This window comes from Corvus hawaiiensis, chromosome 1, assembly GCF_020740725.1.
Source record: "Corvus hawaiiensis isolate bCorHaw1 chromosome 1, bCorHaw1.pri.cur, whole genome shotgun sequence".
Taxonomy (NCBI): Eukaryota; Metazoa; Chordata; class Aves; order Passeriformes; family Corvidae; genus Corvus; species Corvus hawaiiensis.
Window position 1 is genome coordinate 16,773,703 of NC_063213.1, and position 18,607 is coordinate 16,792,309.

The following is an 18,607-nucleotide window of genomic DNA, read 5'->3' on the forward strand; positions in this document are numbered from 1 at the left end:
AGCATGTATGTAAAATAATCTGAACGTCCCCCTGTATTTTCACCTTTGCTATGTATTTTACAGCCAGCACAAAGTGCCAAAGGCATGCCAGACTTCTTTACTGTTTTGTAATAGGTGAAAACACAAATACATATGATAAATTTTAAAACAGCTGCAGCAGCTGAAGATACTGTTGTCTGCCAACTGTTTGTTTCTGTACCTCAAGAAGGAATGACTCTATCCACAACTGAAAGATGTGCAAGGTGCACGTGCACTTTTCATCCCACCCTGAGACAAGGGATGAACTCTCGTAATTTAAGGGTTTTAACTGAAGAGCTCTACTGAATTCTACTGCAGTGCTTTAAGATGTTTAACACTCTCAATGCATCCTGCTCATGTCCCAGAGATTACTGTCTCCACAACAGACACATGTACCTGATCCTCAGCTGTTCAGTGTATCACTTAGATCACCATTAAGCAGAGATTTGAGATAAGAGACCTGACTTTCTCTGGAATGGCTAAAGCATGGACATAGGCATCCTTTTGCTGAAGGCTGTTACAGATGCAGGAGCAAACAGTTGACTGTGTTACCATTTTAAAGAGTTGTGACTATCTCCTACAGAACTAGATTCATGGTGGTAATATAGTGATTTTAAAGCACTCACACAGTTCCTAAAAATGGCTCAGTTATAGGCAGGGTGGTACATAGGCTGCTACACAGGCTGTAATGACAAACAGGCAGTAAAGTGTTAAACAGCTGTTTAGGAAGGGGACAATGTGGCTCCATCTGAGCCTATGTTTACAGCCTATCACTTGAAAAAAGAAAGCACCTTCCTCATTTTCACTATGATGAAAGGTCACTGAAAAGGTATCACTGGATGATGAAAAAAGGCTGAGTAACTATCAGGACATGCTTGCCTTGCTTTGGCACTGTACTTACTGGTCACTGATGGAGGTGTGCTACAAGGAAATGTCAAAGATGGACTTGGCATTTGACTGTTCTTACACTTTTTCCACCTTAAGTGCCTTCTAAATAGCATTCTAGATCCTAATTGATAGGATGTTGTGTGTACAACCTGATTTGAGGCATGAAAGCCATTATCTCAGGGTCAGGTAAAGTCAAAATAAATTGCTGTGAAAGCAGCAAGGTGATCTGTATTTCACTGTCGTTTGATTATAAACATAGGTCACTGGAGCAGCAGCACAACATTCCTTTGCAAGATAAATCTTTTTTTCCTTTGTAATTTAGTCAGGAAATACCAGAAAATTTAAGTTACAAAGCACAACAGTAAAGCTCACCAGCAGCAGCAGCATTTCTAAATACAAAGCATTATCACAGCTGCAAATGGTAACAGAAATGGTTTTCAGAACACAAAAAAATAACCACCAGTCCCAGAATCCACCGTTCTACCTCATCACTGTGGAAATGAAAAGCCAGCTGCCCTTATGTGCAATACATCCAGTGCTGGCTGTTCAGACTCTTTAAATATCTTGTAATACTAAATGTCAGGGAATGTGATTCAGCCAGGTAGATGCTTCTGTCTCACTTCTTCCTACACAAAGGGCGTCTTAAAAAGCCATAAAAGGCACAACACATTCTCTAGGTACAGATCACTGTATTAAAAAAGTACAGCATTTCCTATGCTGGTTACTAGTGCAGAAAGTCAGTATAAAACAAAGCAAAATTCTACCTTTTTTGTGACAAGAAATTGGTTTACTTGACAACTTTTTTAGACATACTTTCACAGGGAACTCATGTAAGAGTGAAGCATTTTGGCAGCACACCACCAGCTGACAGGCGCAATGCTGTTTTTCTTTACCCTCCTGCTTCCCGGAGGAGCACTATTTTATTAATGCTTTTATCTGTCCCTAGAAATCAAAAGGAGAGAAATGTGACAGGATTCAGTGACTACACTCTAGTATTTGCACAACTGGTGTAGTCAAAGTTGAACCATGGAAACCTCAACCCTCTCAGATGCACCAGACTGTGCTCTTCAAATGTCACCTTGGGAGTTCTATACTTTCACCTCCATGAATTGTCTTACTGCTAAAAGGATTATCTGGCTTCCTGACCTTGGTTTTTCCTTTGGGTACATAATAAATTCCAGAAGCTCGTAGAAGAAAATAACGCCTCTTCCAGGACTTTTTTCCATCTTCTTTTAAATAAAGGGCCCCTTCAAGCTCTGGCACAATGACAGATGTCCCACAGAAGCTTTCCTGTGCAACAAGAATAATAATGCACAAAATAAATCCATTTAAGCACAATCCTATCAATACATAGCAGAAAAATGCTCCCTTGAAAAAGAAAGACATTTCTTGTGACAGTGAACATATGAACATAGGGAATGCAGCTACTAGGGAGATGAACACCTTAGACAGGCAACGGAAACTTTTCCAAGCTAATGTTGGTGCTCACACTGATAAAGAAGGGTTGCAAAACCTCCACCTTTTAGGGTCAAGCAAAAACCTAAAAAGACTTTTAACTAGACACAGATGTGCTCAGTGAAGGCTATAGGACAGAGTGGCTGGTTGTTGTGTTTCTTCTCCACTGCAGTATTTATAGGTTCTGTAGAGAAATACTTAGGTAGAGAGGTTCTTTAGAGACTTCTCAGAGCTCTAAAAACAGCTCAGTCTCTGCCTTCGCTTTGAAATACATGCTAGCATTTAAAACACTGTTTAATCAGATATACTAATTGCTTGCTTGGAGGACCCACTGTTGGGTAATTTTTAATGCCAACCCACTTATCACTTAATGTTTTCATTCAGAATTCACCACAACTTCTGCTGGTTAACATTTGGTGCCTTCATGAGATGCACTAATTTTGAAATGTGAGTCCTCCTCAGTCACCTGAGAAAAGTATTTCCTTTGTGAACTTTTACCAAACTGCTTGGCTGGAGAACTGTGGTAATCTTTTCTTTCACATAGCTCTGGATTTTTCTCTTTCAAGCATACATCTGAAGCAATACTTGAGCAGGAAAGGCAAGAGATTAAACAGACTTTCTGGAAAAGTGAATGGGTCTTTTTCTGTTGTAGTACAGCTAATACGTTGAGAAGTAAATCCACTTCTAACCTAAAGATAATTGTTCGGTACTCATCAACCTTACTAACAATAAAAAGTCCCAAGGGCTGGCCTAAGAGTGAACAATCTGCATTTTTAATGAGGAGCAGCAGATGCAGAAGAAAGTTGACATATTAAACCCGAGATACAAAGACACCAGTGATCACAGAACTTCCTGTTACACTATTTCCCACAAAGAACTAAATGCTGATGATGGCAGAGTTTTGGCGACATTTGCATCCTCAGCCTAGTAAGTTGGCTTACCTCCAGCAAAGCCTCTTTGTTTTTATCATTCATTTCTTTGCTTTCTTTCTTCCCTTTGTTTGCCAGGTAGAAATTCTGATAAAGACACAAAAGAAATTCATGTTCATTATAAAGCCAGCAATACAATTAACTAGATTGCTACAAACTCACTCAATAGTTACTGAGTCTTTCAATACTGAGTACCCAGTCAGCAGGTGCAAGAGACAGATGCTTATGGACTCTTCTTACAGGAAAGTTTAATCATGAATTTTAATTATTTATTCTGAATATAATTCAAAAGTAACACAAGATTATTTTTGCCCATGTATATATAGCCTCCAAAAATTAAAACCTGTGGCTTATGTTTTTGGCTGTTTGTCTGGATCAATGGGTTTGGGTTTTAGCATTCCAATTTTCACTGCTTCCTATATTGTTACAGGTTTTATTAGGTAGAGAATCTAACATTGATTGCATGCTGATATACAATGAATACAATGTAGTATCAAAAGGCTAGAAAGCATTTTCCCTACAACCCAATTTAGTAAATTGCTTGCCTCATATCTTGGACTCTGGATATAACTCAGCTCTTAATTTTTAGTTGAAGTGCTTATATGCCAAAGCCTTTATCCAAAGTTTCTACTTTTGTACCCCGTCACGCTCTTCAAAGTACTTTTATGCCGTGAAGAAACTGTTCAAAAATCTAGAATAAATCTGAAGAAATTATCACCATGATATATCTTGGCACACATGCTCCAGCCTACTGAAAGTAAAGCCTGCACTCCTCTGTTTCTGTGCCAGAGGGCTGTGAAGCTGCAGCTGCCCTCAGAGGACGCGGTGCCTGCCTGCCCCACAAACAAGGAACCACGGTGCCTCAAGGACATGCTCACCCATCAAAACAAGTTCACCCACTGTCAAACAGCAATAACCAGTCTGCATCCATCCGCATTGTACACAGGGACAGAAGGACAGCACTTGGACATATGTGCAAGTTCTCACAAGTGGGAAGGATGCTAGGACTTGTGTGCTGGAGCATGTGCAGTGGCTTTGCTTCACAGCAAGCAGGACCAGACAAGCAGAGCCAGCTGCGTGCAGACTGTAAGGCAGCTGGGTGTGAAGGAAGCAGTGAGATCAAGGATGGCTGCATCAAGCAGCACTTGGATCCATGGCCTTGAGGCCAGAGTGGTAACACTCAAGAGTTCTTATGATTTATAATTTTGCAGTTTGTCTGATTTTTCATCTCTATTTTTTCATGCCTCAAGACTATGAGAAAATTACAACATATTTACATGCCTTAACACCTAAACCGCAACATAAATGCAAACATTACCAAAATACAAGTAAGAAGTGTGTAAATGAAGGAACACACTGTTGCCACAGTATAACAAAGAAAGAAACTCACAGGAAATCTGCCCTGCCAGCAGACCACATTTACAGCAATGCAATTTATCTGAAGTGAAACCCTGCTCTTCCACACAACCACATCTTCTTTTCCAAGCAGTGCTGTGAACAGCTGTCTGCCAGAATGCAAGCCTCAGAGCAGACCGTTTTTGGAGGGGCACCAGGAGAGGAAGCAGAAGAGGTCTGGATCTCAAAACCAGTTCTTTAAAAACCATTTTCTTAAAAGTTCACATTAAGTCAGGCAGGGGAGTTCAGAAATGCAGACACCTGCAATTTGGCCTATGCTGATACCATGTCTATGGTATGAGAAACTTTAACGTTCAATACAATAGACAGTTACCCTAGGAAATGCAGCTGGCTTCAGACTGCCTCGACATATTTTTAGTCCACAGCTGAAGGTAAGCAAACACTAAGGACCACAGCTTTGCAGCTAAATCTAAAGACAATATTCAGAGTCGAAAAAAATCCAAATCAGCTCAAAACAAAACCCACTTAAAAGTGTGTTCTCAGTACAATCCCGAGAGCGATGCCTGCCTATGTAGTCCAGAACCATAGATCTGAGTGACAATGCCTCTGAAAAAAAGATACTGCTCTGAGCAGCTGCAGCCCAGTGCTCTGTGCACATGCAACAGCTCTTCTTGACAGGCAGCATTATTGCAGCCCTGAAACCTCAGAGGGCACTGTCAGGCTGGGCTGGGCCTCCAGACCCTGGGATGGATTTGGAAAGTAGAGGGACATGCAAGCTGTAAGGCTTCTTCTCTAGATCATTTAAAAGACATAATACAACCCCTAAAAGACACAATGATGATTTACCAAGGTAAGTACACCTTATCACTGTCTCAACAAGGCCTGGCTCATCACTACTAGTGGGGAGAGCATCCATCTGACTCAGTCAGCCTTCTGTGGATCGATAATATGAAAACAAAGCTCCTCTGATTACAACTGATTCACATTCAGGCATCTGGCATTTATTTAGCAGAAGCCCAGACCACCCTGTACTGACACAATCAGTAGTAAAAAGAGAAAGCTTGTAAGGATATCCATGCTGGATCTCTAATGCCACAGCTTTTTCATTAGGAAAACGGGGCTCTGTCACCTAACCCAATGTTACACAGATGTACACTGTCATCTTTCACCTGTCGACACACACTTCATTTATTACTGATTACTTCCTTTATGTCTCTGTTCTGAAATCTGGAAGTACGTGGTACTTATTATTTGTCAGTGGCCAAAAACCTGGGGAACAGACTGTACGTTGTACTTGTTTTATCACTGTGTGGTCTTCTATTTTTGATCGGAAGCATTTGTCCTAGGGGAGGCAAACCACATGAGTCCAGAAGAGGTCATTTCAAGTCCAGTAGTCAGAGGTCATGATAAAAGGCAAGCTCTTTCCTCTCTGAGGACACCACTGGGAAACGCATGTTTGGTTTGGGATGTCAGGTCATTAATGGGACAAGACGTAGCTACAGGGCGGCTTTCTACAAATATCTACAGATTTGAGAATTAACTGTTTCTTACATTCAAAAGACAAGTTTATGCATACAACCTTTCCACTTAGGGATACAGCCATCTCCTTTTGTGTGGAAAGGCAGGTTAAAAAAAAACATCAGGCTGTATCTCTCTGCACTGTATAACCCTCAAACAGTGGAAGACAGAAAGCATTTTCAGTAGTTTCCAAGAACATCTACGTTGGCATGTAAGCAAAGCAAACCTGGATCGTGGTAGAAACAGTAGCCTTAACTACTGCACTATCAAACTCTCTGATTGGTGCTTATTTCTCTATATTCAAAAAGAGAATTTTCATTTAGAAATAGCGCCTCTCTCACACCTTTCACTTTTTTCCATACACAGACCCATCCAAGTGGGAATGCAGCAGCAAATACTTGTCAGTACATAGCAAAAAAACAGGTGCTCCAAGACAGCATGCTCCCTCTGCTTCCTCTTACACTTAGGTCGTATTTTTGCTTTCAAGCTCTTGAAACTGATTTTCCAGAAGATCTGAAAAATCCACAACAGCACAGGTCAGACAGTGTGCATAAAACAAGGCAGCTGCTTCATACTCATGACTACCTTCTTTGAGCAATGGGCTGCCTGCTTATGCTCATCCAACCTGCAAAAAATATGAGACAAGAACTGGCCAGCTCACATCTCATTTCAGATCATTGCAACTGCTACTCAATGCAGCAGGGTTTGTGCAGAAAAAATAAAACAGAACGCAGTCATATCTGCAACTCATACCATGGTGCATCCCCTAGAAAACTGCACATTAAAAATGTTAGAAGATACCTATAATTGCTCTGAAGATCATGAAAGTGAAAAATACATGAAGCTAAAGACAAAGCTCTTTTGAAACCTCAAAAAAGAGAAAGAAATTAAGATTACTAAACAATGGGAGTACAGTGAAAAACACCTGCCTTTTCTCCCTTCTATTTCTTTGCACTTTTGCCAGCATACTCAATAACCAGGCTCCCTGACACCCTTTTACGTTTTCATAACTGGGTAACAGTGGTGACAAAAGGAAAACCTTGATTCATAAATGTGGCCAAGCTGGTGAAAAACAAAAGTATCACCTGGTGGATAGCATATAAATATTCAAGCATGATATATATATATAGCTATAGCTGTCTTGTTATGAAAGACATTACAAATTCCTACTCCACTTCCTTCTGACACTGTTGAGAACTCTTGCTTTTCAGAAGAAATAAAATCAATTCAGTGTATGGGTTCTCCATTAGAAGGTGTAGCTCTGGCTTTTGGCTTACATATGAGGGAGCAAAAGCATAAACTACTCACTGTACAGACTTTCAATAACTTTCATATATACCATCCAATAACAATAAAACAAACAAACGCACGCACGTGCAGGTGGCATTGCCTTGACTGTTTGATTTTATCAAAAGAAAAACACAGGAAATTGAAGTTCATGCAAACAGAAGTAAAATACAGTGTTCTAGGAGTATGACCAGCATTTACAGCAAGGAGTTTAGATTCAGCTACACCTTAAAAACAACCATTTTCCTTCATTTTTCTTCCTTTTAGAGTATCCTTTGGCTGAGAATTATTCTTTGAGTCTTTTGAAAAGAAGCGTTGAGACCTGAAAACCTTTCCTTTCAGGAGAAAACCAGCATCACTCAACCATATGACAAAGCATCACCTTTCCAATGTTATAAAGGTTCTCCTTATTTGCCCATGTAACAGTATGTATTTTTGTTTCACTCTTTAGTCACAGACTTGTGATTCTCCCTCTCTGCAGATGAGTCACTGATGGCATTCATGGAACAGTCTCACTGCAAGTTCCCTGCAGGGTCTATTATACCACAGTGAGCAGAGGACAAAAGTGTGCCTCTCTTCATGGTGAGGGGGACACCTGAGAATTTTGCAGAAGCTTTTTCTAACAGGTATTCCAAACACTTTTAAAAATATTTCAGAAACAAAGCTGCAGAAAAATACTACCAAGTGCTGCATGACAAGAATGACAATCTTCAAGAAGAGCCACTGGCATTAACTGAGCATCATACTGCCAGCACATAGAGAATAAATCCTGCATTTCTGAACCTCAATTCCCCCTTAGAAAAGTTCACAGAAAGAAACAATAAACACTGGCACAGGTCACAGACCTTCTCCTGAAGTCCACTTGTTTTAGGAAGGCATCTGCCAATATTTTAAAGATTTTTTTAAAGCACTTAATTGTGTCAAATCTCTGTAATGAAAATTATGTATCACTAATTCATCAAAGAATAAACTGTAGACACCTGGCCACCTTTGGAATTTGCCTCCTTTTTTTCCCCAGAAAAATATCTGCAAGTTAAAAAACTGTAAGGTCTCCACAAAACACTTCCAACAGAATGAGCACGAAATAAAACCAACAAGGAATTCAACTGCTGCTGCATTAGCACCACTGGGTGTGTCAAAGAAAGCATTCTGCAATTTCTGTACTCCCAAAATGAGTTTTATGTGGCAGCCTTGATTGAGCTAGGAGGAGGTTGAATATACTGAGGATAGTCTCAAGAGCACAAGATTTTAGTTTCCCATTGGTTACACTGTAATTTCCATAAGTAGTTAGCTATGTAATCATACACCCTACCCCCCACAATTCAGCATTTCCGCTTGGTTTACCTTCTCAGGGACCCACTGCAGATCATGTATTTTACCATGTTTCAGTATCAAGTGTGAGCTCTATACAGTACTGATTACTTTCTGCCATGAAGTGCTGATATGACTGTACTATTCTCCCCGTTCACAGTGTTTGAGTTTACCACGCCTGACAGATGGTCAGACTTTATTACTGGCAAAATATTTCAATAGTGTGATAGTCACAATTGATCCAGATTCCTTAGACTGTTCATTTTAGAGCTTATCACGCAGGGCCTAAAGCTCAATGACTGCAGACGTGTCCAGACCCAGCTGAGACACGAGGACAGAGTTACACTTTGGTTTGGTTTTGGTTTAGGTCACATTTGTTTCTAAATTTCATTGCAACCAAAATGCAATATTCATCAGAGCAGAATATTCATTGAAGTTTTACTTCCTGTTTGAGGTTCAGAGCCTTGCCCTAAGCCACTTGCCCAAACAACACTACAGTGTACGAATCAAAGGTGTAGTCGAACCTCTGCTGCTGGGTAAGTTTATGTGCTCTAGAAACGAGGACACTTTGAGCCACCATATTTTATTTCCAAACTTGGCTTTGCTGTTTCATACTAAAAATTAACATTAATCCATGTACACTGCGGGACAAGTTTTCCTTTCCTGACTGTGGATACTTATGTCAATGAAGGAGACTTATTTTCCACAGTTTTTATTTGAAACCTTGGCTCATTCTATAAAAAAGCAACTTCCTAATGAGCAGCTTGGTGAGATTTGCTGCCAAATTACATATTTGCCTCATTTTTTTCGGCAATGCTGAATTGCTCATTTTTCTCTTGCGGCTCTTAGGAACAAACCAGATGCTCAGGGAGTTAACAGTCAGCTGACATGGGGAAAAGATCTTGTGCCCCAGAATCCAGCAACTGTATGTTCTAGGATGCTTGTACATACAGGTTCAACCACATAGCACAAGAAATAAAACCATTTGTGTATACACCTATCTAAATAATTTGATGCAATTCAGTGTGCAGACCCTCCTCTACAAAGCTAATGTGCAAAAGTTACCATTCATCCAATTCTCCTTAGTATAAACAAAATCCAGTAAATCCTCTGCAGTACTCAGTATACGCTTTATGAAGTTTCATGTACAACTGGCAAAAACTGGACCTTCAAGAAAATGTTGATATTCATCAGCAGGAGTAGTGGAGAAGCTGTAGTAATAACAAAGGCCAGGTTTTCATAGCTGTGCCATCTCACCCAGTTCTAAGAGCTGTGCCCAAGCAGTAGCTTGTACTAGAGGTGAACTACATGCTTCAGTTTTTGCCTCCACAGACAAGACTCTAAAATAGTATCAGCAAAAAAATACAAAACTGCAATTTTTACATCCTTGCATTCAACATCCTGGTGGATTTTTTGTTGAAAATACAAGTTTTGCTTTCTCTAACTCTGAACTGAGAGAGCTGAAAGCAAATTATTAATGCAATAGGCAGCATGCAGACTAAATGACCTAAGTTTAGACTCTTATCCAAATACCTTGTTAGCTTACCTGGGGATTTTTAAATAAAGCATATTTTTGACTTTTTTCCAAAAACAGAATCTTATTCTCAGTGTCTCGAGTCCAGTCTGATAACACTTCAACAACATTTTCATGGTCTTCAAAAAACCTTTCTGGAGAGACAGAGAAGATAATGTAAGACATTGAAGCTGTTCCTCCCCTCTCCTGAGCCTGCAGAAATTCCTGTGTAAGAATGCAATCATTATCTGATGTTCACTCAGGGCTGGACAGTCCAGCAGTCTTTTCCACTGCACAGACGGGAGCAAAACCCACATGAAATCGTGTCACATGAAAGGGCAAAGCAGCTACAGAAGATGCCTTATGTAGCTATGCCATGCTCCTGGATTCCTCCTGCATCTCTGTTGCTTGAAGACTGCAAGGGATGGAAACAGTGACCCACCAGGAGTAGATGGTTACACCCATGTTTTTCATGACTTTCAGCTTTTGATTGATTTTGGGTTTTTTAATGTTTGCAGTATTGCAGATGGGGGGAGGTACAAAGGATATATATTCACTTTGGCTAATGAAACAAAAAAAAAAAAGTAAAAATGTATTTCCTTGTCTTTTTGCTTTACTTCTTTTACAGTGAAAATTTGCTTTTTGTCAGCAGGAAGAATTCTGTGCACTGAAAATAAAATAAATACAAGCAATTGTATTTAAAAGCACAAATAGTATAACAGAGAAAATATGAAGACAGACTGAGAATTGATGTGAAGATATACTGGTTCAACCAGCATCTCTGTAGTTAGAAACCTTACCAGGGATGTGAGAGACCTAATGTCAGCTCTGTCCCTTCCTGGTCTGCCCAGTCCTCCACCCAGGAAAGCCACAGAGTATGGTGAGATTAGGTAACTCCGATCTCTTCCTCTTTAGTTTCACCTATATAAAGTAGCTGAACAGTAACATAAAACCTCCTTCAAAGGAAAAGGAATTCAGCATAACTTGACAGGTCATTCTGGAGGGTCCCAACCTGCACTTTTCTACAAATTCAGTACTGGGATAGGGAATTCACCCAGCTCCAATTTTCAGTACAATTTCGGCAGTTTCCTGGGAACAGCTGTACTCCCATTTCAGTGGTCTGTGATGATCACATCTTCCAACGGCCTAGATTGGCCGAGCATCAGAGGAGGTAACAGAGCATACACTTTGTAGGCTTTCTTCAACACTTGTTACTTTTGACAAGGTTTTAGTACATCCCATCCAACCTATATTTTGTGAATTAACTAAATTCACAGAATGCGATTAGCTTCAGGACCAGTTCACATGTACATGGTAACTTTTAACACCACCAATAAAACATCCTTCATTTAGCAACTGGTACTTCTGCAATGCACTGGAAATAGAAAGCACAGTATAAAACCCAGTTAAAGGTTTGAAGGGTGAACAGTACCTTATAGTTCAAGATAGCCATCAAATAATTCTCAGATAGTAACACTAATTTTTGCCACATATATTTTTGTTTGCTCATTTGCTGCACCAGGATTTTCTTGTATGAAAGGTGTGATTTTATTATCCCCAGGAGGGTCTTTTTAATAATTATTTTTCCGAAAACAAGTTAAATCTGGATGCCTTTTTTAAGACAATAGTCTTTACTGCAAAATACATGCTGGTAGGTACAGCCCAGTGTTACATCACCATCTCACTACTGCGATTATCAGTGATATTTAACATGTAATTAATCTAAAATTGTAGTTTATTTTATTTGCAATGATAGTCTTTCAAAATAACATTATATGTAAGACAACCTGTCAAGGATCTTGTGACAAAAAAGTAGCTTGGACCTTCAGTTCAGCAAGAAATATTTGCTGCTCAGATTTGCTTCTTAAAGTAAAAGTAATTTTATTCTCTTTAATTCTGATGTTGAAAGCAGGCAGAAAGATGAAGTGCAGAAAAGTTCTGTCTTTGTGCTCATAGTAATAAAGCTATCTAGAACAGCCAAGAAGCATACTGACAAGAATAAAGAATAGCTCACATTCTTCTGGTTTTGAACAAAATTAACTGCATGTTGCTGTGCATTGGAAGCAGAAGAAAGAACATGCACCATTCCACTCATATTGAAACTGCCTTCTGCAAACAAAAAGGCTCCATTCTCAGCAGATCTGGACCTGGTAATAGATCACTACATCAGGAGTTAATAGACTTTTCCTTTTTTCTTGATCATACAGGTTTATTTCCTTTGGTACTTTTCTTCAGTCCTGGCTTTTAAAATAATTTTTATTCATTATGAGAGTGATTCCTTCCTATACTAATACCCTAACACTAACCAAAAGCACCTAGTATTAGCTGGGACTAAAGCAGCATAAGTAATTTCTACAAAAAAATTCTTAGCATTAACCCCAATGTTTGTAGCAAACAATCTCCCTGATACCTTCAGTTTTAATTGCATGATGGGAAATTCAAATGTCTATCCAGATTATGAAGACACACAAGTACATTATTTTTCATGACTATGGAGATTCAGAAAACAATCTCTTTATGTGCTGTCATCCTAATTCTCAGACACGTTCATCCAAGTCATACTGGACAAAAGGGAGCAACTTTCTAAGACTGGAAAACACTCCAAAATTATTCAGTGACTTTTGTGAGATTTCTAGGGTCAAATGACATTTCCAGTCTTTCCTTAGTTAAGATAAGCAGGTACAAAAGAATGCAGCATCATTATCTTAATCAAGTAGCAAGAACAGATTGGCAGTAAATTTCTGTGCCACTCTTACAAGCAGATGAGCATCTCCTTGCTCATGACCCATCAGGATTTTTTCCAGTTTTTTTAAATTTCTTTCATTTAGTTTAGCAGAATGACTACACTTGGAGTTCTTTTAAAGTGCAATATTGATATTTGACTTTATTTGTAAATTTTCTCATCTCTGCTGGGAGACTGTAAACTGTGTTTGTTAAAGGCTGTTTGACAATTTCCCATTTCTCTAGGTCAAATGTGAGTCTGAAAGAAAGCTGTAGCAATTTTCCTTTTCCTTTTGATGTCAATACCTTTTCAGTCTGGAAAATAAAAATATTCTGAAATAATTTACAATTAGAGAATACTCTGTTCTTAATGAAAGAAACCTTGATGCCTTTTTCAAACAAGACTCATTATGTTGCACAGAACAATTTATAAGTTTTGCACAGCTGTTTCCTCGGACCTGGAGGCCAGGTTAATTACTCCATAAGTCATAACTTACCAGAGCAGAGCTGCAGCCCCATCACAGAATATCCTGCACACAGCTACACTTAAGAAAATGATTACCACAAGTGAAAAGCATTAGAAGTGACTGAAACACTTCTCACAGAATCTTGTTTAATGACATTTGTTTGGCCAGTATGTAATATATGCCTGCAGACAGCACTCCAGCACTGCATCCTCTCTTCGAAAAGTAGATTTGAGTATTGTTATTTGGATTTGTCATCACCTTGAAATTCACATGGCCCCTTCATTTTGTGTAAAATAATGGAAATGGTGACAAGCAAGGAGCCTTCTGCAGGTCACAGCACAGCTGAATGGACTCATTTCTACAGCAAGAACAGACCAAATATATTCCTGCAGCATCCCTCAGCTTAGAGTCTATGATGTTCCAGTGCCAGGGGACACATGGGCAGGAGAAAAGTTATTATTTTTTCAAGATTACCAACATTTACCTGATCTTTCAAGATTACCAGCACTATATCTATTTGCTATCTGCTGTGTCACTACACCACTTACCGATCTGCAGTTCTGGGTACATCTCATACAGACACCAGTCGACGTTGCAGTCACAATGGGTTTTCTCAAAGAGATTGTCCAAAACATCCCGTGCCACCTGACGCTCATCCACCATTAGAGACTTTGTGCTGTTATCATACATGTGCACCTTGATAACAAGCTGAGAACAAAGTCACAGGAGAGTCAGTTAATTTCAGAAGCACGAAGAAGACTAGTCTGAATCTGCTAACACAGACAAGAAAGCTTAAGGCTGAAGGTTATTACTGATTCAAAGGCATCCTGTCCCACAGCAAGCTGAGAGGATAAAAAAGCAGAGAAGTTTTCACATTATAATGCCACCAAAACAAAAGACCTTTTCTCTAAAAATAAAATTGAACCTTGTCCTATGCATGACTTCAGGAGAGGTGAAATTGCTATGGAGCAAAAGCAGAAGTTAATCTCTTCTCTAAATCTACTACATGTGCAATTAAGGAAAATGCTTGATAGGGAAACCAAGTACAAAAGGACAGAGTGTCCTTAATGCAAGCTACAAATGTGGAAAATCTAGTTTTAAATAGAAAAAGAACGGAAGAATCTTGCCATGCCAACAGAATAACCTGAAATTGGATTGTACTAAGATGGCCATAGTCCAACAGTCATCAGTAAGAAAACAAATGAGTTCACAGAATATGCTGAGTTGGAAGGGACCCATCAGGATCATCGAGTCCAACTCCTGGCCCTGCACAGGAAAACCCCAAGAGTCACACCATGTGCCCAAGAGCATTGTCCAAATGTTTCTTGAACTCTGTTAGGCTTGGTGCTGTGACGACTTCCCCAGGGGACCTGTTCCAGGCCATTCTCTAGGGTTCTGCCACTGGCCACCACAGAGAAAAGATCAGTGACTGCCCCTCCTCTTCCCCTTATGAGTTACTTACATTGACCAAATTAACCTAAGACACTCATTACTTCTTTATATGGCAAAGTATTTGTTAAACAAGAAACAGAGTGAACTTTCTTCAGAGAGGAACAATGCAAGAAAATGCTGAAGTACATAAAATATTATAGAACTGGAAATACATTATATGAAAGTACTTAAAATGCTCCATTAGTACGGAAAACAGTAGAATAATTCTCTACAAAGTCTGTACATTGCTGGTGAGTTGGGAGAACTTTTCCATATAGTCTTGTTTAAATAGCTCTTTATTTAAAAATGTGTGCATAAGAAGCTTTGGTTCTGTAGAGACAATCTGTGTAAAAGGTCAGGTAGAAGCAGAGTTATGATCCCCAAGAGAAAATTTACACTATCTCTGAAAAGCAGAAACAAATGTAACAAAACTTATGTAACATGAACTTGTTTTGATTCCAATCCTTGTAAGAAGAATCTTCTGTAAAATAAGCCGAGCCATAGTGCAGATTACAGAGAAAAAGAAATGTTGTACATGCATAATATAACATGTCTAAGGCGAAAGGGGATTTTTGTCTGGTTTTAACTGACTGCTCAGAAACATGCATGCAGCTTCCACCTTCACAGAATCACAAAACAGCTGAGATTTGAAGGCACCTCTGGAGGTCCAGCCCAGTCGCCTGGGCAAGCAGGGCCACCTAGAGCCTGTTGGCCAGGACCCTGTCCAGATGGTTTGTTATTATCTCCGAGGAGGAACACTCCATAACCCGCCTGGGAAACCTGTGCCATGCAGCCACCCTCACAGTGAAGAAGTGTTTTCTGGTGTTCAGAGCCTCCTATGTTTCAATTTGTGCCCATTGCCTCTGGTCCCATCACTGGGCAGCACTGAAGAGAGCCCGGCTCCATTCTCTTTGCACCCTCTCTTGAGGTTTTTCTAGAGATAGACAAGCACCAGACAGAGCCGTCTCTTCCCTAGGCTATCTCAGCCTTTCCTCACAGGAGAGATACTCCTGATCATCTTCATGACACTTCCTGATCATCTTCCTTTGGGATGGAACTCTCTTGAGTTTGAAGGTGGTGATCTTTAAATATTAACCAGCTTTCTTGGTCCCTTCTTCTCACCAGGGCCTTATCCCATGGGACTCTTCCAAGCAGATCTTTGAAGAAGCCAAAGTCTGCTCTCCTGAAGTCCAGGGCTGCAAGCTTGCTTTTCACCATCATCCCTGCCCTCTGCCCTCCACTTTTGGTAAAGGAGAGAAAACCAGTTTTCTTGACAATATTTTGTCAATTTCGAATTCAAGAATGACATAGTAATTTCATTATAGCAATACAGTCACAAGATTGAACCTTACTTCTGCTGTTTGTTTCCAAATATTCAGGGTGGGAAAAAAAGTTGGGGAAAAAAAAGTCTCCCAAAGGAGAATTACTAACACTACAAGGAAAAGAGGGTGACCAATGAGCAGTCATAACTTTAGTTATAGAGCTTTACAAAGTCAGCATTGGTGAAATCCTCTCAAGACATTCTCTCAGAAGTAGCATATGTACATGAACATAAAGTGTTCTGTGGGAACCATCTCAAGTCTGGACATTCTCAAACTTACTGGAAGCTTCCATTCCTCCTGGCAGTTCTGCAAGCTCCAGCACTTCCCACTTCCTTTGAGCAAGACTGAAAGGTCATGACTGTTTTTAGTTCACATCCATTATTCAGAGTTACTGAACACCTGCAGCTTCTGTTAAGTTCAGCTGCAACACTAGTTTAGGATGAGTGGGCATAATTACAAGGCACACTGCAGCACGGTGCAGACACCGGCTGGAAGCTTTCTAATTTGTTGGTCTAAAATAATTTCTATTATCCTTGTACATTACTACACTGCTGTGAAAAGATTTAGCAAGAAGACCCTCATTAATTTAATAGGGATTTGCTAAATCCACATCCACTGTAAAAGAAAAGTTTAATACTCCTGGAATCAGCACAGCATAAGTAAGCAACGTTTTCATGTACACTCCACTTTCTCTAAAGCAACTTACCAGAACAGTGAGCTTTGCCCCAACAGTGAAAAAAAGAGAAAGAGACAGCACTTTCCAAGTCCTCTAAAACATAAGCCCCTTGGAGGTAGCATTCTCCCAGAGAGTTCTCTCGAGGTGGATAATGAGAGCTCCACAGAATATCTTTACAGATAAAATATGGAAAAGCCTAGTCATTTTTGTAAGAACTTCATTATTATGAAGAATGTTAACAGATACTTAGGTGGTAGCTCTTATGGTAGCATTTACTATGTTAAGGCTCACCTTTTTAACTTTGGCTTCCTTCAGTTTCTCCAATGCAAGTTTAATCTTGTCAGCTTTAGCCTTTGCCTCTAGCTCTTCCTGAAAAGACACAAGATATTTGGTATATTTCTTATTAAGTAATCTCAGCAATTTACATTCACTTGAAAAGGGTTGTTTCTTGGTACTTATATCCTGAAGATAAGGCTTGTCACAGCAAACTCCACATATACAGATAATCCCCAGCTTTCCTTGACATAATATCCTTCAGCAAAAGCTTTGATTTACAAGTCCAGTGCTTCCTGCTGTTGCTCAGTCATATAGTTCTTACATGATCTCAAATGCTACAGGAAGGCCTGAAAACTGGACTCTTCTATGTCTGTACGTACAGCTGATACAAAAGAGAAGGTGAAGGAAGATCTAGCCTGAGTGAAATAGCATTGTGGATGCAGCTGCTTGGAAGAAAACTCGCTTCTCAATAGGATTAAGAGAACTAGAATTTGTAGGATTTTACTGAAAATTTGGCTTGCAATTACACTGCTTATAATTTTATACTCTGTGTTAAGTACATTAATTTATTTGAATTCTTTCACTTGCCACGTATGATCTCTTACTGCACAGATACTTACCGAGAGGAACACCTCTATTAATTGGATGATACTATGGCTTTTTATTCTACTAACGGACCTATTCATATTAACACAGACGCAGATAGAGCACACAAATTCATTCCAGCTTTTGCTGAATGCCACAGTAAGAATCCCCAAAATCTCAGTATCACCCAGCTCTCCTTTTACAAAGCAGCTCTATCAGTATCATGCCTCTCTCTTCATATCAATGAAGTTTGTGATCCAAGAAGACTATGGATCCCCAGGTGCTGAGAATTGTAGGTACATGTACCAAATGCCAGTGCCTACTGTCACCTCTGTGACTGCTGTATAGATTGGGACTGTTCCTTTATGCCATCTCTCTTCCAGAAGACTTCTCCAGTCACATATGGAGTTGGAAAAGCACACACTGGACAGGAAGTGACTGTGGTTCCTGGGCCTGCCTTGGACTCTTACTACTGTTGGAGGGTTTGGTTTATTTCCAAATTTACATCCCTGTTGCCTCTATTGAAGACTGTCTTGTCTTTGCTTTCTTGCCTCTTTGCTGATTTTTGCTGTCCATGTTGCTCTCTTACTTTCACAGTTTCTGTTGTTTTAAAGGGGTAGGATTTTGTGCTACACTACTCAGAGGCACCCAACTTCCAATCAAGGACTGTGGGAGAAAGTTCCTGTCCTGCTTCCACAGAAGATTTTTCTCTGTTATCTTCAGCCTCTATTTGGTACCCTAAAGTCAAAATCTTAGTGGTCTTCGTACCAAGAGAACTGGCTGCAACTCATGGAATATGCAAATGCAAGAAACCAGGCCTAATCACACTGCCATCACTTCCCTGTTACAGAGAT

The 18,607-nt window shown here is 39.8% G+C and overlaps 1 protein-coding gene across 2 annotated transcripts in view; it reads right to left on the reverse strand.

Annotated features, from left to right (window-relative positions):
- The window catches only part of LOC125321430 (amyloid beta precursor protein binding family B member 1 interacting protein), a 72,180-nt gene that overhangs the window by 30,128 nt on the left and 23,445 nt on the right, over nucleotides 1–18,607 (reverse strand). For both annotated transcript variants that reach the window (XM_048294265.1, XM_048294275.1), the window contains exons 5-9: nucleotides 17,184–17,261; nucleotides 14,012–14,171; nucleotides 10,309–10,430; nucleotides 3,303–3,377; nucleotides 2,053–2,196 (exon numbers count right to left, since the gene is read on the reverse strand). In XM_048294265.1, the coding sequence (XP_048150222.1) occupies nucleotides 2,053–2,196; nucleotides 3,303–3,377; nucleotides 10,309–10,430; nucleotides 14,012–14,171; nucleotides 17,184–17,261 (579 nt within the window). The remainder of the gene's footprint in view (nucleotides 1–2,052; nucleotides 2,197–3,302; nucleotides 3,378–10,308; nucleotides 10,431–14,011; nucleotides 14,172–17,183; nucleotides 17,262–18,607) is intronic.